The sequence below is a fragment of the Melozone crissalis genome, unplaced genomic scaffold (assembly GCF_028551555.1).
Source record: "Melozone crissalis strain CALT ecotype California unplaced genomic scaffold, PUWL_Pcris_2 ptg000004l_1, whole genome shotgun sequence".
Classification (NCBI taxonomy): Eukaryota; Metazoa; Chordata; class Aves; order Passeriformes; family Passerellidae; genus Melozone; species Melozone crissalis.
The window spans coordinates 14447159-14472492 of NW_026535782.1; the positions used below are offsets into that span (position 1 = coordinate 14447159).

At 37.7% G+C, this 25334-nt stretch overlaps 1 protein-coding gene across 1 annotated transcript in view; it reads left to right on the top strand.

Moving 5' to 3' along the window:
- The window catches only part of CADPS2 (calcium dependent secretion activator 2), a 284927-nt gene that overhangs the window by 234767 nt on the left and 24826 nt on the right, over positions 1-25334 (top strand). Inside the window, exons 21-27 of the mRNA XM_054272587.1 lie at positions 1534-1675; positions 1805-1924; positions 10253-10408; positions 12076-12223; positions 15804-15878; positions 19284-19367; positions 19475-19507. Of these exons, the coding sequence (XP_054128562.1) occupies positions 1534-1675; positions 1805-1924; positions 10253-10408; positions 12076-12223; positions 15804-15878; positions 19284-19367; positions 19475-19507 (758 nt within the window). The remainder of the gene's footprint in view (positions 1-1533; positions 1676-1804; positions 1925-10252; positions 10409-12075; positions 12224-15803; positions 15879-19283; positions 19368-19474; positions 19508-25334) is intronic.

Sequence of the window (25334 nt, forward strand, 5' to 3'; positions counted from 1 at the left end):
AATAAGCCAGAACTAACTAGTTAACAATTATTTTGAGGAGCAGTGTAAATAATGGATCATGTTTGTAATGGACTCACAGGTACTCTCAAGGGTGGATTCTCAAGTGTTTAATAAAGAGATGATCCTACACCTCTGCCTTTTTCTCAGTGGAAACCCTAATAATCTCTGCCTGCTACCTAGCTGCCTGTTTTTATAAAACTTCATGTATCTGGTATCTCCCCCCCTGTGTCTAAAGTGGTTAGAAATTAGCTGAAAGTTTCAAAATTCTTAGCAAGATAGGCAATTACACAAAACCAGAGAGCTGATCACATAATATTGTTTCCTCAGGTAAAGGTGATTGATACAGTATTTCCTATTGCTCTACAAGGATGTTTTCAAGAAAATAATTTTTTGCTTTCAGATCATTTTATTCAAGGAAAAAAGTAAAATGGTGTTCAGACATTCAGCAACAAGGGCACTCCTTGCAGTACAAGTAGCGACAGGGGACAGAAATTTGACAGCACATTTTCCATACAGTCTCCATCTCTCCCAAGTTGTTTGGGCTGGACATCATTCAGGAATGGAAGGCAGAGTAGTTTCTGGAAGTTATAGAAATTATTTTAGCATGTTAGACATGGCATTGATAGTAGAACAAAAAGGGATTGTAATTTTAAAGGATTGTGTCCGTGGTGAGCTCCGTGATCCAGGATTTTCTTCCTTGGAAGAGGAGGAAGCCTCCTCAAAATGTGGTTTTGGTGCCCATCCAATTATACAGGAAGCCTGTATGCTAGAGTAAGTGGGAGGAGAAACCCACAAAATAATTTAAAACAACAGAGCACAGACAAAAGAAAACAAAGGTTGGCAAGGTCATGAAAATTCCTCTCTGTGTCTGAGCTTCTATGATTTCCATATGCACATGGGAATACTCTCATGGGTTCTTATTACAGTGCTAGATTAAAGGGTGAACACAGACACATTCAAAACATTAAACATATATTGTCTTGGTGGGACAGGACATTAGTGTGCTAAGAGTTCGCATTTGCTGAGAGAGCACTTCAGCAAATACAGGGACAAGCAGGGGTGATGGCAAACTAATTTTCAGATTTTGAGCATGTTCAGTTTGCATGTGTATGCAGTTTTTCATGTAGTAAGTCCCATCTGTGAAGTAGATAATATTCTACTGCTTATGAATGGCATTCAAATACTTTTTTTTTTTTTTGTTCAGGTATTTTTCTTCTGTCTTGGTGTAGAAGTAATGAACAAAATTGCTAATCTTTAGATTCAGCAAAGCATATTATTAATTTTAAGATGCAAAAAGTTCTGGTTCAGTAAAGAATTTCTGTATGTACCTACTTTTCATTACACTGACAATTTGAAATGGACTACACTGTCCTTATGGAACACTTCATTTATCTTTTCTGAACTGTATTTCCTACTAGATCTTATAAGCTAGATCTTATTCTTATAATGCCTTTGTGTACCAAAACATTTTAAGATACACTTCTTCCTGTAACAAAAGGTCTGACATTTTTGTCTCTTGTTTGTTTTTTAAAGCACTTTTGTGCAATGGAAAGTTTCACAAGCACTTGCAGGAAATTTTTGTTCCCATGGTCGTCCGCTACATTGATCTCATGGAATCATCTATTGCTCAGTCCATTCACAGAGGTCTTGAACAAGAGTCATGGCAACCTGTCAAGTAAGTGCTTTTTACAAAATCTGAACAAAGTACCTGCTTATAGCTTTCTGTCTAATAAGGGGTTCTCCCCTGTTGTCCTCTAAATATGCTATTTTTTATTGTATTCCTACATTGTTTATTTCTTCACAGGAGCATCACCAACAGTCTTCCTAATGTAGCTCTTCCAAAAGTTCCAAGTTTGCCTGTTAATCTTCCACAAATACCTAGCTTTACTACACCAACCTGGATGACTTCTTTGTATGACTCCACGTGTGTATTCTTCAATAACTTTCTGACTGTATGTCAGCTCTGCATGGCCTTGCTAGTGTTCTGTGCAGCTGTATTTGGATTGCATGGTGTTTATCCTCTCTTAGTTAGAAATTGTTGTTTCTTGGGAGTGAGCCCAGCATGGACTGTTAGTGAGTTGCGCTTTCTAGTGCATTGAAATGTAGCAGTCTTAAACCTGGTAACTCAGAAAATCAACTTTGCAAAGGTCTGTCATAGCAGGGATGATGTTTAATACTCTAAACATTGTAATGACTCCTTTGAATTAATAAGCAGTGGGGAACCTTTTGGATGATTGATTTTAGATTGTGGTTTTGTAAAATGAGGCAGCCCATTATATTTTTTGCATGGGTTTGATTAACTCATTTTATATTGGCTCGGAAAGTCATTGATTGTAAATATTGTCATCAGATTAAATATCCATGTTAGAGGAAAATAGTAAAATGTTAATAAGTGCCAAGGGGAGAAGTACATCCCTTTCTTTGTCTGCTTGAAAAAAAAATATTTATTTTTGGTTTTTCCCCAACATTTCAGTGCTCAGTGGAAATATTCCCATAGTTATAGGTCTGATTTCTGTGTGGAGACCCATCAATTTATGTCAGAGAAAGGCTCACGAACCTTATTTTAGCGAAAGTTATATTAGGGAGGCATGAAAGTGAAAAGCTTCAAAAAACACACATTCAAAACACATATGTTGATAACATCATTTCAAGACAAGTGTTGACTTCTCAAGTACATGACAGACTCCTAAATAGCATTAGATTTATTTCTGCAAGAGTTAATGCAATCATAGAATACCATGTTAAAAGGGACCTCAAGGATCATCTCATCAACTTTTCTTGGCAAAACCATGGTCTAGGATGGCCAAGTGCCCTGTCCAGATTAATTTTTTAAATGTGCGATGTTGGGGAACCCGTCATTTCCTCTGGGGGGATTATTCCAAAGGCAGATTGTCTTAATTGTGAAAAATTTCCTCTACTTTCTAATCAGAAACTCCCCATAAGTAACTTGAACCCATTATCCCTTGCCTTTTTCATGTGACACCTTGTAAAAAAGGGAGTATTATCATTGTTGTTCTGCTGTTAATTCCCCTAAAAAGTGACAGAATTCCTCTTAATCCTTGGCTTTGGTACCTTTTGTGTTTACTATAGTAATGCTAGGTTTCTCCTGATGTGCTTATGCAAGTCATTTCAGCTTTGAATACAAACTAATTGGCCTTCTGGAACTCAAATTCCTTTCTGTTATCCCCAGGTTTTCAAAGGTCACCTTTTTTTAAAGAATAGCTTTCAGAGTTAAGAGTTGCTAATCTTGGATGTGCTCTTGTAGTCTGCTCTCTACCACCCCCACCCAGTAAAAATAAATTGTGTAGATGAAATTTCATGTATTTTGAATACTGAATTTATAATAAATACAGATTTTGGTTGGAGGATTATAGTGGTAGATCTTTCCTAAATGAAGGGGTTTGTGCAGCAATATATCTGGACTCTGTGGTCAAAACATGTACAAGCAAAGTAAAATTCAGCCATGGGCTCATCCTCCTTGCATATGTTCTTGTATTCGGTTTCGTGGTATTTATGACACATGCATAAAATGCTAAACCAGCCAGTGAGGTTTTCATAGCCTTTGGTGAGCAGTGAGGTTGGCATGCTGTGAACACCTGCCACCATTCTGCTGCTTTTGGGGAGAAGTGGGGGTGAGCAGTGTCTCTTACTGGGGTTGTGACCTCTGTAAGGCCATCATCCCCTTTCAGCCACCCCACACTGCATTCTAGATGAGATCTGCCATGGTGCTGGCTCTGATGGAGGCACCTCTTTATGTTCTTTCCCCAAAACATAGAGCTTTGAGGTTATATTTATAAAATGTGTATGAATTGACAGTCTTGATTGCAGGCAGCATTAAGTTACCTTTGTAATACTTTGGTATTCAGGCAGTATTTTAAGAATCAGCCTGTCTTAATTCTACTGCAGAGCCAAGTGAATTCTCAGAATGGTCATGTGTTTGGGTAAAAAAAAAAAAAAAAAAAAACCAGCAAAAGCACTGCAAGTCACTTGTCCCTCCTCCCATGCCAAGGAGTTTCCTTTTTCCTCCTGGTAATGGTGGCTCAGTTTCTGGCAGAGGAAGTGGGTCACTTTCACTGTTATGTCATAGAAAGGAGGAGGGTTTTATTTTCTCCCTCTTCTCCCATCCCATCTTTTTCAGGAAGAACACACTTACTAGTCAAGTTCTTCAACAAGGAGTAACCCAATACTTTTGCTCCAGTACCTACTAAGCACAGCCCAGAGCTTCCTGACAGTTTTCCCTTTCAATGTGATGAACAACTCAGCTTAGGTGGACTAGAGGGGTACACAGAATTATACATGCAGTCAGCAGAGTCATCTAATTCAGAATGCAAATGTACTCCTCCCCACTGCCTCCCCCAAGTCTTTCTTTCCCACTTCACTCTGCTTCCCCCCTCCTGGCCACAAAACTGATAATTTGGCAAGAAGATGGCTATGTATATCACAGAGTTCTGCGGGACTTTCCTCTTTAACCAAAAAGTTATGGTTTTGGCTAGTTAATGATTATCAATTTGAATTGCACAATGTAGAATTGGGAGTCAAAAAGAATGAGAATGAGTAGTGTGTGGGCCGTGTTAAAGGTTTGCTGCAGTCCTTGTCTCTTTTATCTGTAACAGAAAGAGATTTATTATTCTCCAAACTTTACTAATGTTTGTGTCCATGCTCTCAAGCTCACATTTAAGTATATTCATATTCAATAGAGCTATTATGTCACTACCTAATAATTTTGCTGAAGAGAAAGAAGTGAAAATTTATTCACAGTGGACATCCATTTGTGTGCTTTACTGATGAAAATAGATTTTCCCCATTTTCACTTTAAAGTTGCTACAATTCTCTTGAACATTACTAGCAAAGATTGTTTATATTTTTTAATTAATTGTTTCCTTTTTTGTCCTTGATAATTTGTTTTGGAGCAATAAATATATGCTACTTATAACCGCATTTAGAAAGATCATTACCTTTTTTCCACTTCTTTTTGGGCATTGGAAAGTGAGATATGAAAAGGCGAAATTGTTATGAGTAGCAGTCTGTTCTTCTTGATTGGTCTCTGGAGAAGAAAACTCAGAGGGCACACTGGCTAGACATGCAGAGCACTGTGAATTACTCTTCCATTTGGCTGAAGATAATCTTAAAGAGCAAAACTGTTTGAGTATTCTGTAAAAGCTTTCAAAAAGCCACAGTGAGGAGTTTTTCCTTTCTTATTCATACATTCAAATACAATATTTTAAATGGCTCTTCATACTTTATTTTTTTGTGTGTGTCTACTGGACCTGGGCTTTAAGTTAGATATGTGGGTGATTTTAATTGTTTATTGTTTAATTTATGATTATTCTTTTCAGTGCAGACATAACATAGTGTCACTAACCAGAAATATTGTAGGTACACACCCGAGCTTGTTGCTATCTGGTGCCAGTCTAAAACATCATCTTCAGGAAAATTCAGGGCTGGGGAAACCTGGAATAAGATATTTGCTTATAGGAGAATTGTCCTGTCTTGTCTTCAACCCAGAAGAAGAAACGTCAAAGGAAATGTGTCATTTCTATTCTTCCTGCTAAGGCTCTGCTGTAATGGGTGATGAAAGAGACAAAGGCTGGGGCAGTCACAGTGCCCCAGTAGTGATGTAGAGGGAGTTGGTCTGAACATGTCTGAGCTCCTGTGCTAGAGCTCTCTGTGTGTTTGTGAGTGCTGAGGGAGTCAGGAGACCATCTTTCATCTCTGTTCTGAGGGGCTGTGTCTGCAGTGCCACATAAATTCCTGTCATAGAGCTTTCCTCCAGCAAAGTGCTAGGAGGCCATGGCCTGCATTTCCAAGGATGGGTATTTAGAATTATAGCCCTAGGACTGATGGCATGGGAAATCTGGCTGATCTGCTCTCTGTGGAATAGGGAATTTTGAATAGCTAGGTCCTATTCTGGAAGACAAATTTATATTGTGGGGCAAATTTCTTTCCTTCTGAAAATATTAATATGCAGTAAGAAAACTTGAGAAACTTGTTTTGGTTGCTTGATCCTTAGGTTGACTCAGCCTTGAGCTAAGAGAAGTCATGGGGTAGCTCTGTCCCCAGTGTCTTTGAGGGACTTTACACTAACTGATGCTTGCAAAGGTTCTGCTCTATCCTTCTGCCTCATCTGCTGGTGAAAAGTAGAGAGATGGGGCTGAGTGCAACTGACATTGAAATTATTGAAAATCCTGTTCCGTTGAAGGAATTCTCAATTGATTTTCTGAGCCCTGAGCATGTATTTTGAGGCAGCATAAAGAATGAAAAGCTGGAGTTCACAAGTTGGGGGCTCACAATAGATGCAGTGCTTGTGCCATGTTTTCTAAATGGTCCTCACAAAATGCTAGTGGGTAGTATCTCAGTAGTAACCTTAAAAAAAATTGCAGTAATTTATAAAATGACCATCCCTGTCCATGGTAGATTATAGCATAAATGAAACCAGCTGCTTTTGAATCTTTGGGTTTATTGATAATATTCTTAGATATTTAATACTTACATTTTCATATCCCAAGCCACCCTATGGAGTTTCATATGTAGCCAGAAATTATTCATTCTACATCTACTCTGAAGTCATGTGTGGGAGTATCTTGCAACCAGTGTACTTTATTAGTGTACTGTTTGACTAATTGCTACTGCTTAGGTACCTGGCAAGCCCAGTGGGAAGCTGCCTCTTTCAGCTGTCAGTGGATAAGTGAATTAAGGCTGCATGCAATTCCTAGATTTCATATGCTGCAGGTTCTTGGAGAAACATTATGTCTGGGATCTTATTTTTGTGCTCTCTTCAGTATGATGCAAGGCATAAAGACATAAAATAATTTAAAAGGGACCTCTGGAGATACCTGGTTTGCTTTCCCAGTCAAAGTGTGACCAGTTGCAAAGTTAAATTCCCATTAAAATAAATCTGAATATAATGTGCAGAATATTTGCCTTTTTTAATCCCTGGTAATCTTCTCTTACTGCCATGAGCTGATTAATAGGAATGAGCAACTAGACAGTGGCTGAAAGGTTAAGTTTTGGACAGCAAAGCAGTAGAATTTGTACTTAATTTTAAAACTATGGATAACTGTTGTAATTTTTAAAGAAAGAATGTCACTTCAGTTTCCTGGTAGAGCAATGTTTTTCTTTTCTTTAGACTGAAGTAGCTTTACCATGCACATTCAAATAAAAACTTTTCAATAGTCAAGAATGTGTCCTGTCACAAAAAAAAAAAAAACCAAGGTTCTCAGATAATGGGTACAGATTCAGTCTTGATTTGAATGCAGGAATTACTCCTGTGCCAGGAAGATGTAAAATCTGAGTTTAGCTCTTCTTTTGAGGCATTCAGCAAACAAATTAGACATTTGTGTTAGGATGTGTGAACCAGGAGAAAACAATTTCTGTTGTAGCACTTTATTTTCTTTCTTCATCTTATCAGTATGAAATGTTAGTCAAATTCAAAGGTCATTGGGCAATGCTGAATAAAAGCTGAGGGATGAAAACTCAAAACTATTTGGAAAGAAGACAAATGAATTAGTGTTTCTCACAGAATTAATTCTTCCATGAACCTGTGCCTGTTACTACAGTTATAATAATTGTGAAATTTTATTTGGTAGTATAATTAAACAAAATTAAGTGGCTACTACAATGTAGTAGTAAACAAAGTAGTAAATGTGCATAAGAATACATTTATGTTGTTATGAATTCATCCACCCTCCTGAGTCCTAAAGAGTTTCCTTTGGAATTCCATCAGGTGAAAAAGAAACAACCATGGGAGAGTAAAAATTATTAATTGTATGATCTGATGATGAAAATTATTAGTTTTGTTTCTTGAGAAAGTTTGGTTTGTTTTCTAGAAAATACGTGTTTTTATCAACAGTTATAAAAATACTGAGATTATCCCATTTCTGTCCCCATATGATTTGTCTTATTCTTTTACCCCAATCATCTCAAAACTTGATTTAGTCACTTTTGAATCAGATAAGGTCTAAACAAAGCATCTACAGCTTCATTCACTGCCAGTGTACACAGCAGATGCAACGTATCTTCAATATTTGCTTGTCATATAACTTAAAAACAGTCTAACGGGATTATAAATTTTCCAGAAGCTTTGGTTGTTTTTTTCTTTCTGTTCCTTAATTAAACTCAGTGATGTATGAAACTTAGCTGGGGTCCCTCAGCAGGTAGAACCCCTGTGCAAGTTGTAACCTTAGCAGTCCCATGGGCCTTTTTCCTGTTTTTGCTGTTTTCTTTCAGGACCACAATACAATGCAAAATTAACAGTAGCTGTGTAACACAAGTGGGGAAAATATGCGTAATATCGAAAAAGCCTAAATAAAAAGTATGTTGGGGCTGTGGAATATCCTGCTGTGCACCATGATGGGATCAAAACCTGCACCATGAGAGCCAGAGGCAGAGCTGGTTGCTCAGAGGCAGCGTTTCCCTCAGGCAGGATGCCCTGCTGCCAGCTTGTCACTGCCTGGCTGTCCCCTCGCCTGGCCCGGGGCTGCGCTGGGCACTGCGGCACCATTGCCTCAGGTGGCAGGGCTGGCTGTGGTGGCAGGGGAGCAAAGGGCACGTGGGTGTGTCTGGAAGGCGATGGATGCAGGTGTGAGACTGAAGCAGCGCCTGCTGCAACCCTGCTGCCCTTCAGGGCCCTAAAGGTGGGCTGGGCTGTGGTTCACCCCTGAACATGGGCTGTGCTGAGATTCACCTCCCTGCCCACTGCCCCTGAATATGGGCTGGGCTGAGATTCACCTCCCTGCCCACTGCCCCTGAACAGGGCCTGGGCTGAGATTCACCTCCCTGCCCACTGCCCCTGAACGTGAGCTGGGCCGTGATTCACCTCCCTGCCCACTGCCCCTCAACGTGAGCTGGGCCGTGATTCACCTCCCTGCCCACTGCCCCTGAACGTGAGCTGGGCCGTGATTCACCTCCCTGCCCACTGCCCCTGAAGGTGGGCTGTGCTGAGATTCACCTCCCTGCCCACTGCCCCTGAACATGAGCTGTGCTGAGATTCACCTCCCTGCCACTGCCCCTGAAGGTGGGCTGGGCAGTGATTCACCTCCCTGCCCACTGCCCCTGAAGGTGGGCTGTGCTGAGATTCACCTCCCTGCCACTGCCCCTGAACATGGGATGGGCTGAGATTCACCTCCCTGCCCACTGCCCCCGTGGGACCTGTGGGGTGCCACTGGCCGAGGGGTGCCTTAGGTGGGCAGATATTAGAGCTCCTTCCTGGTTGTTTCATTCTGAATCTGACCCTGCTCTGTCCTGAGCACAGTCAGTGCTCACTGATTCCTTCCATGAGAGCTGGGGTCACTTAACACTTTGATAATTCTCTTCTTCTGTCATAAGGCAGAAGAAACAAAATGATAGCAGAGACTATCATTAAACTGTTTGGATTTGAATCATTTAAACTGGATCTGAATTGGGTCTGTCAGGCTGAGTTTTGGTTACTTGTGTCGCTCACATCCTGGAATTCCATGTTGCATAGTATAATCTTAAATGGTAATGCAGGCATTGCAATACAACACATTATGAAAATGTAATTAATCTCTATTGACAGTGGAAGTGTAAATCAACTTACTGCTTAGTTTAAGTTGTTGCATTTTATCACAAGCGATTGATTTAGCAATCAAATCAGGATGGGAGAACTTTAAAGCATTATGGGCAATCTGAGATAGCATAGATCCTTATTAATCTGCTGGTTTGGTTTGTACACAAATTTTCTTGAATAGTTTCTCTTCTCTTTTTTTTTTCCCACCGAGATCTGATGCTATTCCCTCACTTAGAATTCATGAGCATTTATCAAGGGGCTATTTTTCTGGTTATCTCTTCTACAATATTAGTACTACCATCCTCATTTCTTTGGTAGACTTGTCTACCAGAGTTATGAAGGCAAGAAAATATATGCACAAAATCTTCACTATACTGAAAATATCCATACTATTCCTGTACCCTATATTTTACCTGTCTTGGTCTGAAACTTGAGCTATTTCATTTTCCATGCTCCCCAACATCCCATCTACCTCCCATCTGGCCATATTTCTCAGCTAACAAATGAAAAATCATTCACTTTTTTCACCCTAAGGGGATATATTTTAAGCTTCCCACTACCATTTTCACATTTTTTAAATAAAAGCTACTGTGATAAAAGATACAGGGAAATGAAGGAAGAAGGTGGTGTGATAAGGAAATCTTATTACCTTAATTATGTGGCAACTGGGATAGACATCCATATATTTATCTTCTGTTTCTTGGGGGCTTGTTTTGTCTCTTATAGCAATGGATCAGCTACATCAGAAGATCTTTTCTGGAAACTGGATGCTCTGCAGATGTTTGTTTTTGATCTTCACTGGCCAGAACCAGAATTTGCCCACCATTTAGAGCAGAGACTTAAGCTCATGGCCACTGACATGATAGAAGCCTGCGTTAAAAGGTACAGTTGAAATGATCACTTAAAAACTGGGAGAGATTTGAAAATTAACACAGGAGGGCTCATGCTGCCTTGCAGAGGTACACCTATACCAGAATCCTGTCACTGGAATCAGGGCAGTTCTCAAAGGATCATGACTTCTGTTTATTTCCAGTATCTGGCAATCAGCAATTTGGCAACATCCAGGAAATACCAAGGAGAATTGCTCTATCTGTTATGAATAGACCCTAGGTGCTTCAGAAAGCTTAATCTGGACATATAAAAATGCAGATTTAAAAAAAATAATAGAATGGGGGAAATAAATTTTGTAGATAATTTGTGTTAATCATAAAATGTACAATATTGATAAGAAAGGCTAAACAAGTGGAGAATCTTTACAGATGACATAGTATTGCATTATTTTCTCTAAACACAGTGGGAAAAAATAGAGCCTCAGGCTAAGGGTATGAGCCTGTTCCTAGAGCTGGAGTGATGAAATCATGATTGAAAAACAGAAATATTTAAAAGAACTTTTCTATTTATTATGAATGGACAATGATACAGGGAATGGAATTAAAGTTAAAGCTCTAGTAAAGAAAGGTAGGAAACACTAAAATTAAAGCAATCCATCTGTTCTAAAGAATTTGGCATAGAAGCTCAATTACAGTTATTTAAGAAACCTTAGAAAAATGGTGAAATCTTAAAGGACTACAAGACTATTAGTATAATCATAGTCTAAAAAAATATAGAGTAGCAAAGAGATTCAGTGCTACTAATACATGGATTATTTTGATTTTGAGCTGGACAAAGAAAAAAAGCTTTTACTGTCTTATCAACAGGACTATAGACTATATTAATATTTTAGACTTAATACATAACATACCAGTCTTAATACACTAATTATGTTTTTTGTGTGGTCAAAACTGTGTGTTAGGTAATAAAGATTAGAGTAGCAACGCAGAATAAAATGGTGGAATTCTTCTATTATAACTCTTCTTGTGATATTAATATGATCTTAAAAAAATTTTAAATGGGAATCGGATTCTTCTGCTCCCATCTTCTAAAAATACTGTGTGAATTTCTGGTATCCACATATAAAAATAAGGGTGAAAATAAAACATTTTATCTTCAGGTATGTTGATTTACAGTTCATTTTAGTGACATTGCTCCTTATTTACACTGTTTTGAGAAGAAAATAGGGATTTTATAATATGCATCTCCTAAAATGTTGTAATTTTCATTATAAATATTAGTATTTTCTTAATATTGAACTAATTTTCTTTATTAAAACTCTCTTTCCATGAAAGCTAGAAGAGGAATTTCTCATTATATTTCTTAGAAGCAAGCATTTTATACAATAAACTGCATTTTAGCATAGAAGAGCTGGGCAGTAAAGGGTATTTTCATTGCTTTATATTAAACACAAGGAAACATATTGTTATCTAGAAAGCAAGAAGATAATACTTTTATTGTTCAACTGAATTCACTAAAGAAATACAGAACCTTGAGATTACCATCAGTGCAATTGCTTATTGAAAGGCTGATATTCTGAATTTACAAAATTTTAATTCTAGTGTTCTCATGCATATGTATATTTTTAAGCCAACATGTTTAATAACATTTTTATGTTTACTGTGGTTGTTCAGAATTATCAGTGATGCTCGTATTACAAATTGTGTTTTAATAAACAGAACAAGAATTGCATTTGAGCTGAAGCTGCAAAAGACAAACAAGTCAACAGACCTGCGTATACCTTCTTACCTGTGCACCATGTTTAACGTCTTGGTTGACGCCAAGAAACAGACAGCTAAACTCTGCATACTGGATGGGGGGCAAGAGGTAAGTGGAATTTTGTATGTTTAAATTCCGTGTTTGGTTGATCTGAAACATTTCATGCTGCAGACTGTCCTTAGATTAATTTCAGACTAACTGAGATGCATCACATAGCTCTGTTGGTATAGAAGTGTGCATCAGCTGATCCCTAGCAGCATCATGCAAAGACACAGCCCCTCATCTTCCACCAGAGAGCACACAGAGTGCCTCTGTAATTTGCTTGCTTTGACCTGTGAGTGTGTTGAACATTCAGAGGATTTCTTGACTCACAGCCCCTCCAGGAATTTCTCTCGGGCTACAACAGAAAAAGATCCCACTTCAGGACTCCTTTGTAATTGTAAAATAGAGCCAAAATATTGTGCTTTGCAAGCAGGTTTTAATTTAGTAAGGTTTGGTTTTAAATGGATTATAGACCCAGCATTCATGCCTAGGAATATGCTGAAAATAGAGGAAAGAAATAATCAGGCAGTTTAATGGGGTTTTTTAATTTGGTCTCCAAGGACAGGGACCATTTTGGCAGTAGTCTGCTGCCAGGACTGTAGGTACTCCACAGTGGAGCACTGATGTGCTTTTGAAGGAAATGTAAACTTCCCTGACTTCCGTCACTCCTGCGTTGTCACTCTCAGCAGGATTAATCTGTGAGATGAAAAGAATATGTTATGTAGGTTGGTAGAGACCACCAGCAAAAATTAAAACTGGTCCTTCTTGCATTTGTGCTAATGCATTAGCATGTTATTTGCTTTGTTATTTGTTTGATTTGGTTTTGAAGAGACAGTAAAAACATTTTTCGGAATTTGGCAACAAAAAATGTATGTCTGCTTTAGGCATCTTCACAATTATACTGTTTGAACATTTTTTTTCAGTTGATTTTTGCGTTTTTATATTGTGTTTTTCATTTCATTGACTGATCTTTTCAAGTGAGCATATTCGATGTAATTGTCTTTTTTTTTCCTAATTCAATGAGACATTCATCATTTTCCTGTTCCACCCTGTCGTCTTTATTTTTCCTTTTGGTTTTCCGTGACACGAACCAGTTTGCTAGTCAATGGGTAAGTGTCTTTTCATTGTTTTTTAATTTGCATTTTTTTCATAGAATATTAACAGCCACTTTTCGTTTTAAATGGTAATGTTGCTTTTTGTTAGCCAAGCCCTCAGAATTCCTTCACAGTCTGACTGTGCAACAGACTGGACATCAGCTTCTCAGTTCTTTCCTTGTTCATCCTTCAGGGCATTCCAGATGAACTCTTCACTTTTTTGCTTTTCAGATTCAGTGTCCTGTCTTACCAGGTCGCAAAGTTTTGGGTTTTTTCATCTTTCAGTGAGGCTCACCAGAAATAAACCCCAGCTGTCAGCTCTTGCCCTGAGCTGATGCTGCCATTTCACCTTTCATGTGTGTGAGCAGTAACCTGCAAACACCCACGAGCACACGCTGCTTTGGGGACAGGCAGTGCCAGTAGCTCTGTGCTGCCCTGCAGACAGACAGAATGACCCCCTTCTCCAGGGTGTGCCATTCCTCCTGCCTGCTCTGGGTCATCCTCCTGCACTGTCAGCCAGTCCCCTGGGAGCCAAAGTTCAGCCACCTTCATAAAGCCCCGAGTCAAATCATCTTCCACAAGGATCTCAAGTTTTGTTTTGCTGAGGGTGACTTTTTAGTGGAAATTAGCACTGAAGAGGAGTGGGTTAGAGTATTTATGATCTCATGGATTTCAAAATAAACCATGAAAATAAAATCAGATTAATGTGATTTTAAAAATTATTTCTAAAGAAATGTCTTGGTTTTGGAACCTTGTGGTTTTTTAAAAGCTTGATTCAGTTCTTTTTTTTTTTGCCTTGTCCAGAAGTGAAGTTACTCTTTATATGCCATTTCTACAAAATTATATTTCCTTTATGGTGAGAAAAAAGAATATGAGAAAAGGAAAGAAAGAAAAAAATACAAGAAAAAAAAAACTCACCAAAAAATAGGAACTGATCTTATATACATAAATCCATTAATTAATGCACTGTGGAGATAAACTTGCAGACACTTTCTGGGAGGGACAACTGATTTTTTATGGATCACAGGAATATATACAGTTTTGATATTCATCAGTGGGAGAATAATTGTTTTTTGTTTCCAGAGAGTAAGAAAGCAATGCCTTCTGAGGGCTTGTAAGCAACAGATATTACACACCGTTGGGGGTGATTAGACCCCTTAGCAGATCAAGACAATATTTTATTGGTCAAGACATTAATATGCTTGGAATGTAATAAGTATGAAAATGTAGAAAGCTCTTTGATATATTTCTAATATGCTCTTTTACTGTTCCAGTGTGACCTCAGCTGTTTGTCTGAGTTGCGAATTTACATTTTTCAAGTGTTCTTAAACATGAAAAGAAATTAGAAGCAAAAATTGATGTTTGGTGTTAGTACCTGTAGCAGACATATGTATGTGGGCAAACACATCTCATAGTTTTATTCTCTCTTAATTTAATCCAAGTTCAAGATCTGTGCTTTTTAGAAAATCATTCCTTAAAATATTCAGCAGATTGGAATTAAGGTTTTGATCTGTATGGCAACTCTGAAATGAATGAAAAATGCCTTTAAAAACATAGAACTCTGAAAACTCTTCAGCTGGCAGCTGCTAAGTTAGGCTGATGTTTACACTGACCTCAGTACTTTTCCTCCAAGCATTATGCTGTTAGCTGCTCCAAGTAGCCTTGAACTAGGAAGATAGGGTTAGTCTTTACAAGTCACATTTTCTGTGAAGTGGCTATTGGGGACAATCTTTGCTGTCAGATAAATGTTTCTAAAGGAAGAATTACTGTTTAAATTGATGTGCCTCCTTGACAGAATGGGATCCCTAGTTCTCGTTAATTTCAGAAGGGAGCTCGGTAGGATTATCTAAAAAGTCTTTCGGATTTATTTTAAAAGCATTTACTTAAAGGCACCTTCTTTATTAAAAATCAAAAGAAAAAGTCTATGGAGAATGAAGTCTGTTTTATTATGCCTTCTCTGGTCTATTAATTTGTTACCATCTCTTCTGCTTTGTTGATGAAATTTTAATTTTGCCCTTGCTTGAGCATATTGTAAGATTTGTATAAACTGAAGCTCACTGCGGTAACAGAAAGGCTCTTTCAGGATGAACAATTGGAGCTCATTTTATTTCTAGAGGACATTTAAAATAACTTATGAATGAGAGTTGTCAGACATGAAATGCTGTATTAATTAAATCTTATTCTAGTCTTTTCGCTTCTCCAGCTAAACCAACTCTTTAGAAAAAAATACACGGCCACCTTAATTATATAGGAGAAGACAAAAACTATCCTTCACATTCCTTTGCCTGAATAAGTATAAGAACTCAATTCATCTAAATAATAACCCCCTTAGCTGCTTAACTCAACAGTGTACATGGGAAAATTTTCAACACAGAATGTAAGAAACTGTTGATTGGGTGGATCATTTTCAAGGGTTTGTTCCTCTGATGTTCAAAATGATAATTTTAAGTGAATCTGATCTGGCAGGGTTATCAGCTTTGCACCATTTATGACTTATGGCAAAAGTGTGTGTTCATATACATGCTAATGCTTTTTTATCTTTTGAATAACAGCAACAATACCATTCAAAAATAGATGACTTGGTTGAAGAAACTGTTAAAGAAATTATTTCACTTCTTGTTTCAAAGGTAAAACTATTTACATTTTCATTTATAATACAGCAGAAAATGGATGAACTTTGGAGCTGTATTCAAATATCACACAGTTTCTCTATATGCAGGAAAATTTTAGGAGACAACATGATTTGTAAATACTATTTGTACAACTAATACTGAATTTACAAAATTAAATTTTATAACAATTGAGTAAACAATTTCTGTGCAGCCTGCTATTGAAATTAAGTTTGTCTTCAGTGTTTCTGCTGTAGATAGGAATTGCTAGAAGCTAGTAGAACTGGTAGGACTAAATTTTGTCAATATTGTCTTACATAATGCCATGGGTTATTTTTTGTTGAATTTCTTACATGAGAACTTTCATCCTATCATTTAGTATTTAAATTTTGTGTTTGGAGGTGAACAATATCCAGAGTTTCAATTTAAGTTTTTAATGAGAATTTGGTCCACAAAGCATTTAATTAAAAATATTTTATAAGGTGTTGTTTCTTGAAATTGATTTTTTAGGATTTTATATTTAAAAATAAAATGTGTTTTGACGTGATATAAGAACCGGAGATTAAGTGAATAAAACTTAAACTGTCTTGTCTTTCTGAAGCACCTCTATTCCACTAAAAGTGTTAAATGATTGATACAAAAAAAAACTTTCCATCCTGAATAGTTTGAAGAAAACAGCAAATAATGACAGAAAAGAAAGATTTTATAAGAAATTTTGTTACCTATACATTGCAAACTACCCAGAAATATTTGGTTTTCAAAGCAGGATAAATAAGCCATATATTCACAATTTGTGAGTTAGTGACAAAAAGTGAGACTCTGGTGACACTTTCATCATGCTTTTATTTTTGCTTGTCACAGCTTGCTGAGGGGGGATGGGGGGTGGGAATCTGCTTTTGGACTGACACCTACTTGAAGAGAAAGGCTTTGTAGAATCATTATAGAAGTTTAAAATAAATGTGTCCACTTATTGATAACTGTGTAGAAGCATTTAAACCATATTTGGTCTAAAGTGAAGTTTTGATGTAAACATAATTATAAGCAGTTCAATTCAATGGTTTCAAGTTTTACATGTTGCCTACCCTAGCTCCCAAGTAATCTTCCAGTTTATGGTTTTAGTGTTATTGAAAAGGAATAGGAAGAAAGGGGAATTTGATCAGAAAAAATTGTGCTATTAAAGGTTAAATTATTTTTTTTTTCCTTCATATCTGAGATTATAAAAAAGGAGGAATATAGTCATATTCCCTCTGGATGTATGTGCAAGAAATTCTAGGGAAAACTGCTGTCAGTACAGAGGGATTTGGATTTTTAGTTACCACAGTAATACTAAAGGCTGAAATCTCAATACAGAAAGCAAATATTCTGTGTCATTGGCTCATCACTGGAAGCTTAACCAGTGTCTCCTCACTTGAGATGTGAAATACCAGGGACATCCTGATTGCTTTTGTTTCAAGGCAGAAAGCTTCTGAGGGTACAAAGGAAGACTGAGGTTTAGATCTTGGTTTTGGCCAGAAAAAATGCACATCAGTGTGCATGATAACCCATATGCATTCATCTTTTGCATCTAATATATTTTCATTATTTTCCAACCTTTACCTCTTTATTGACTCCTTTGTGTCTCAGTCTCAGGAATAAGGGTTTCAATCACTGTTTTTAGCTGCAAGTCACTTGTGAAATTGAAAATAATTCTTTTCCTTCAGCGAGGTTTTACTTGTTAAGAACTGTACTGGGCAGTTTTTACACAAGACACATCAGTCTAAAGCACTCAGGAATTCACAGGAATAGCACAAGACAGTGAAGCAAAGCACAGTGTGTCTCAGGGTAACCAATTCATAGTATGTGAGGCGTGTGCAGAAATGCTTTTACAGTTTCACAAGTCCATACACTGACATCTCAGAAAACAAGTTTGCAGCTACATAACTGAGCCTTTTGTTTAAACAGACATCCTGGATGCTGAAATGTTTTGCTGTCTGTTATTTTGTGTCCCACTTGTATTGGATTTGTATGCTGGCACTGTGGACACCACGTTGTTTATGAAATCAGCCTTTTCCTTAGCCAATCTTTGCACAGTAAAGTTGAACGCTTTTCTGCAGAAGGAGTCCTTGTCAATCAGATAAAATTAGTTAAAGTATGAACAGCAGCTTCTCACAGGCATGCAACTGCAAAGCAGAAAGCTGATATTTGGTCTAATAAAGTGGGTGAGGAAACAACTGCCAGTCTCTCTTGTGATGGGGATTTATTCTTTGATTGGCACCTATGTACCAGTGTCTTAATTAATCACTGTAAATATGACAGGTTAGATTGATAAATGACAAATGTAGGTTTGCACTTGCTCCTGCTCCTTGAACTGTTAAGAGCAGGGCTTATTGTAAAGTGATGATCTCAGTTCCTCTGGAGGTGACACTGTTGTGACACTGTTACAGGGCCCATTAACAGCATGCCAGGTGGAATTTTGTTCTGTCCTCACACTCATAAAATGATACTCTTGGTTGAGGAATGACTGTTTTGGGAGCAAGGGATGACTTTTAAAACAATCTTTTTATAAACTGGAAAGCAATTTATATGTGTAAAATAAATGTGCATGAATACAATGGCTGACAGATATTTTGTCTTATATACTGTGAATTACTTGAGCAAAGTAGCATTACAGAGGGATGTGAAAAGGAAATTTGTTTGCTTTAAGGCACATTTTGGGGAGTTTAAACATTAAAGCTGTCATTAATGCAATTAATAAGATTTTTTTTTTGGTCAGAACAAAAATTTTGTCAAAAACACCTATTCATACCTCTTACTGAGGAGTGACACTACTCAGACAATAGCAGGTGAAAGTCCAGGGGAGAGAAACCACATCAGACCAGAGACTTTGGGCATACATTTTCTTGCCACCTGCTTGGCCACGGAATAGCAGCTCAACAGCTCATGCTGCTGACAGAAAACCAGTGCTATTACACTTTCAGCTGAAATCAGAGCTGGTTTTCTGTTTAATAGCAAAAATAAAAGAAACATGGTATCACAATCTCCACCTTTAGCAATTGTGCTCCATCATCTTTGAAACTGTGGTCCTAGAAAATAACGTGATTTCTACCCAAAATACATGCTGGGTACACACACTCCTATATTCAACCATGTTCTAGAGGCAGCAATGTTTTATTGGAAGCAGGCCTGCCTCAGGAGACACTTTGGGTTGGGTTTCTATTTCTGCTGTGGTGCAGCAGTTTCCATCTGTTTGATCAATAAGTGATGCTGCAGAAAGAAGGTTATCCTTGATTTCAGCACTTTGTGAGGTGGACAAAGTGATCAGATTTACAGTTCATGTTGCCCTGCTGATCGAGACAAACACGAGGAAGAAAAATTCACATTCTCACTCCAAATATTTAATTTTCACACTGTTCATTTAGATTTTTCTCTGTGCTTTTCCTCCAGGTTGTTTCAGTGTTAGAAGGTGTGCTGTCTAAATTGTCAAGATATGATGAAGGTACTTTCTTCTCATCATTAGTTTCATTCACTGTAAGTTTCTCAAAGGTTCTGTTATTCTTTCTGTGCATAATTCTGAAATTGTGTGCAATTTGTAGTAATAAGTACTTACTGTGTGTTTTATGCTTAATTTTCTAAAGGTAAAAGCAGCTGCCAAATATGTTGATGTTCCGGTAAGTATAAACCTTTTAGATTTATTTATTCTATTGCTCATACTAATTCAGAAATTAGGGGGGCTTTAGCTCACATTTTTTATTGTTGACATTTTGCTTTCCTACAGAGATTCATTACAGCTTTACATAGAGTATTTAAACAGCCACTCCAGCCCTTAGAGGACGTTTCATTTCCCTTGTGCAATAAGTAACTCTCAAAGCAAACTGTGGAAAGGTTATTCTCAATGCACTTTTCCAGTTGTGGAACAGTGAGGATTGTAACTTAGATACTCTTTTGTGGTGATAAATTGTTCAAATATGTAGTATAAGGAACAAGTAAAAGCATCATACTTGAATATCCATTATTTCTTGATTTCTTACTTCAGGACTCAGGTCTGCTTGTTTAAACCCTTGCTTGCTTAATCCCTATTTGATTTACCATTGGTTGTGCAATAAGTAAAAAAAATAAAGGGGAAAATTTTGGAGCTTTTTTATACATAAAGGCAAAATTCGACTGTTAAAATATTTTTTATTAGAGTATGAGAGTAGAATATCTTTTCTTTAAATAAGCAAAGTTATGTAATATTGTCATTTTCACTGTCAATGTCACTTGTTCTCTCAGAAGTCTGCATTCTCATCCCTTTTTAATGCAGTTCTAAAAAAATCTTGTTTTTCAGGCACAGCAAAAAAAGACTACAATTATTACATAAGTGAAAATTATTTTTTAAATTAAAAATACTAAATTAAAATATAGATAAAGCCAGATATGCTAAACTGTGTGGTGACCAGCAAAACCTTCAGCAGTTCTCTCCTGAAAAATGCAAGCTTAAATTTTTTTTTTGACTGAATTATTTTTCAGTCCATGCATGTTAAATAAAAGGAAAAATCTCTGTTTCTGAAATTTGTTATTTTGCTGTCTTTATATTTGTTTTATTCATAAGATAAATTGTAACATTTCTGTTGTTTTCAGATAATGTTTTCAGACTTTTTTTTTTGCCTAGGTTTTTTTTACCTTTGTAAGTGCTCTTTTGTTTTATAAAAAAGATAAAAGTAGGCTGTCTTTCATTCAAAGGACTGACCCCATATCAAATACAGTTAATTTAGTTTACCTTTTGTTAATATATTGTGCTGTGTAGCTGCCACAAAAGGTCCTTGTTGAGTAACCTAAAACCCAAAGGCCTAAAGAAAAAATTAGTGGACAGACTAGAAATTCATTGGCTTCTTTCAGGTAATGTGGAAAACTCTCCAAATTACATATCTATGAGGAGGAGACATCAAAGTCTTTTACCACTGGCCTGGATACACTGATGTTGAAGCTCACAATAAAAATGAGACTGAAAAATACATTTGCCACAAGCTCTGTGGAATATTGCAAATCAGTCCCACAGGGATGCACCCACTGTTCCAGAGGAAGAGAGAGGCGATCAGGGAGGGATTGCTGGAGCCCCACTGCCCTTCTCACATTCACTGGATGGTGTGGCTTGAAGAAACCACCAGATTATTGACAGGCTATCAAGATCCTTGCATTGTTACAATATCTTCACTTCCCAGCTTTCTCACACACCTTTCCCCAAGCACTTCAACTGCACTGTAGCTCCACGGCTGTAAACTACAAATGTAACCTGTGCTTTAGGGAAGCTGTGGATCTGACCAGGCAAAGATTTTCAAATTCTGGAGGTCTTTTTACCTGGACTGAAAGATTTTCATAGGCTGGGGGTTAGTTTTGCTTCTTCACATTCTTTTGTTGTGAAGATGCAGTTGAGGCCAAGAGCCCTTACTGACAGCAGCTGTCCAGTCTGAATAGGGCCTAAAACCTCCAGATGTCAAAGCAAAAAATTCCAGCTGTAAGAGGAGGCTGAAAGCCATCACATCACAAGGTCATCACCTGGGCTCACAGCTGAAGTGAGAAGTGGAGTGAGGGGCAGCCACAGGGAGGAATGTACACTGAGCTCTTGCTAGTGTGACAGTGACCTAGCAAGCCTGCACTGAAGCTAATTAAATGCCTCATGTTATATTTTGACCTAATATGTTGTAAAATTTCTTCTTGTCTTCTTTCTTCTTCTTCTTTCTCGCCATATAGCTGCCTGTGTGAAAGTTACTTAAACTGACCACAGTCAGCCCTTTCTTTTGATGTAGTTGCAAATATATGCAGGCTTGCACGTGTTAGACAATGGCATTCTGCCCCTGTGCCCCACCTGCACCTGAGTGAGACCCCTTGGTGCATCTGGGGGAGAAAGCAGGGGGGCTGGGGGGGACAAGGTGTTTGGGGGGGTTATTTGAGTGTGGGTTTGACAGAGTTTTTCATCTTTGAATACCAGGATTTTGCAAAGAGTGAAAAATGTGCTGGTTTGTACTGAAATAAAAAGAAGCTAACTAGGCAAAAAAGATGTCAGGATAAATGAAGGTAGTACTGAGCAAAATGTTTTAGAGGGAGGATAAGAGGCAAAGGGGATAAAAAAGTTAAATAAAAGTAAATAAAAATAGTAAATTATTCAAAAGAATGGAAGACATTCCTGGGTGATTTTTAGTCATTTTGAGGAACAGGTTAATTCTGTTAATGTTGAGAGAGGCTTTAGACAGTAAATAGTTGGACACAAAGGTGCACACTCCCTAGACAGCATCTGTCAATCTCTGAGAACCAGGGTTGGAAAGATAGACACAGACTTGTGGTTCATTTGGCAGATAGGTTGGTAAAAATGCTACCTACCCTTGCTGTCTACCCCTCTATTCATTATTCTTGCTAGAGAATTATGGTTAATTACAACCAAGTGAAGAGAAAAAAAGTGGTTTTATGGGGTTTTTTAACTGTTTGAGAAGACATGGAACGTAAGCCTCCATTTTTCAGAAAGCCCTTCAAGAAGTGGGACATATGAAGGGCCAAGGAGCTCTCATTGCTTTCCCCAGCACTGCATAGAGGGCTGTATGGACACTACCTATGTTTTGGTAATTGAAACCCCAACAGAAATAATAGCAACAGTGCAGAATTACCCAGACTAGGAAGAATAACAATGATATCCTGTGATTTCCTAAAAATAATAATGAAAAAATCTAGTTGCTGTTACGCTCAGCTTATTGGTAATTGTCACAGTATGCAAGGCTCTGCAGTAGAAAAAAATGTGGCTGCTGTGCAAGTGGAAGAAACCAAATGTTTGGAGGAAAATAGTACAAATGTTACAAGTAGTGCACGAGGGATGACATTGGTTCTCTTTTTCATGCTATATTTTGAAAACTGGGAATGCGGAAGCTGATTTAAATAGGCAACTCATCTAAATCCACTGTAATCCTTTGTTAGTTTCTCTTAAAGTCTAAGCAATCCATAGGAGATGTAGAAGTACAAACTAATAGATTTCCTTTTTTTAATATTCTGCTCACAAAGCCAGTTAATTAATGAGAATAGGGAAAGAATGCAGTAAAACTGAGGATAAAAAAAAGTATGTTGTTAATCTCAAATGATTATTATTCCTTAATCATGTAGATAATTTCGTTGTGTTCAATTTCTCATCATGTAAGTCAGTTTTGCATACAAATAAGTGTGTCTTTGGCTGGTCATTTCCACACACATTTGCTCCATTGACAAATACAACCAGAGCAATTACTCATACAAATTGAGCATCCAGTTACATGCTCATGTATATAGTGCTTTTTGTTCAGAAAGGTATGTTTGAATCCCCTTGTAGGAGCCAGTAATCTATGCCAGTTACTCAGAGGGCACAGAAGGAACCTAATCCTCCCTCTCTTCCTATGGGCCACCTGTCATAGCCAGTGCAGAGGGGCCATTGGAGGGAGCCAGGGCTGACAGCAGTGCACAGCTCGCACAATGCCAGCCCTCTCCCTGCCTTTATGTGGGGATCAAAGGTATGAAAAGGGGGCCTCACACATGTGCCAGCATTTGACTTATGGGGTCTTGCAGAGGCCAGAGAAGGAACTCTGCCTCCTACCAGGCAGACACACATGGGGACCTTCCAGATACCTTCATTTTCAGATATCACACTTGTACTGCATGGCCTCATCTAGCTGATTTTAAGAAGCAAAAATCTTTTTGAGAGGAATAATTGTTTATTCAGGTGTGGCCATACAATGCTAGTCATTTTTAAGCTGGATTTTCTTTTAAAACTCTATTTTTATAAAAAGACCACAGAAGGGGTATTATCCTTACACTTAGGGCTTCTCCTGGCTTCCTCCTCCTCTGTATACCCAGACCTGAGAACTGGCCCTTCTGTTTTCCAGTCTGTGGAAACAAGCTATTGTAGAATTGGAGGGAAAGCCCTGCAGCATCTGTTTTAAGTCAGCATTACTTTTGAGATACCTCTTCAATGGCAATCAGAAGGATGACTAGTAGTAGTAGGAAAGCTAATAGTAAAATACAACTTTATGGAGGGAAAAAAAAGCATATTTTAATACCAAATTTTTTCATAGGGGCTTTAGTGTTTTTTTCACTAAGAATCAAAATCCTGGTGCAGATATTTGCATGCCTGTGTTTCCCCATGAACGCAATGAAACTATATGTATATGAAAAGGTGTTTTTGTAAATGCTTGCAGAATCAGCTTAAATTTTCCATGAGACTACTCAAAATACACAATCTCCTCTTTGCCAAATTTGCTGTTTCTTTTAAAGAAGATGTTTTTAAGGGAGAGAAAATGCTTTGCATTTTTTTCATTTAAACGAAACAATTTCTTTATAACCATGTGAAATTAAAATGTTATCTTTATAATAGACTGATTATGCAAATGGTGTACCTTCCTCCCTGGCTTATGTATTTAATTTTCTAAGAAAATATGGGGATGATGATCTAGCCATGGATACAAGTAGTTTTTATTCCAAAAGTATTTTAATGTTATTTTAATTTTGTAATTCCATACCCCAGTGATGAGCCTTGCAGTATTTAGAGAAGAACTTACAGGCAGTGAAATTTTCCAACATGCTTTTTCATTTTGTGGTGGACACTGAATAAGGAGCTCCTGTGTTCCTCACAATAGCCCCCTCCAGCTCATCTCTCCTTTTCATTGCATTGTTACAACCATGCTGTAGTTGAAATGACTCCCTCCAGGATGCAAGGGAGGGGAAAGAGGTGGAGAGGAGAGCAAACAGAAAACTGGATGGATTTTGTTATTGTATGGTTCGTCTCTAGCATCTGTTCTCATCTTTGAAACATTAATGCCTTGGCAGGAGAGCCACTCAGTAAAACTAGTAGTGAGTTGAGGCTGGTTTCTAGTTTTTTGGTAATATAAGTTCATTTAATACTCTCTAATGCTAAGAAATGTTCTGTGGCAAAAGCCAAAGTGAGAATAAACACAACTCAAGTATTACAAATGTACTGATTTTCACTGAGATTTATGCCAAACTGTTGCGTTGCCAAATGCTGTTCAGAAACTTAGGTGTACCTTGCCTGTAGGAAAGTGCCTATTATTAGTGGCAGCGTTAAACCCACAGCAATCTTTCAGCAGCAAAATATTTGAATGCCTGGAAATTAAGGCAATTTCACTAAGTGCTTCAGGCAAATATTGCCTGTGGGAGCCATGCATGTCATTCATAAAACAGCTTCTACAACATCTTGGAAACAAATAATATATTTTAACATTTAACATTTGCCTCCATGTTAAATAGACACTGTGATACTGTTTTCCTGTTCAAGTGGGGAAAACAAAGCTGTTTCTTCTTTATCTGAATTTATTGCTATGTAAAAGAGCCTGGCAGTAGGACCCACCTACCAGTGAATAGTAAGGGACAACCTGCACCTGTGGGATTAGGTGCAGCAGCAGGAAGTAAGAGCACTTGCAGTATATAATTAACAAGGATTTTAATTTTTTTTTTCCCCAAACAGCATGTTCATCTTGCCAGGTTAACTAG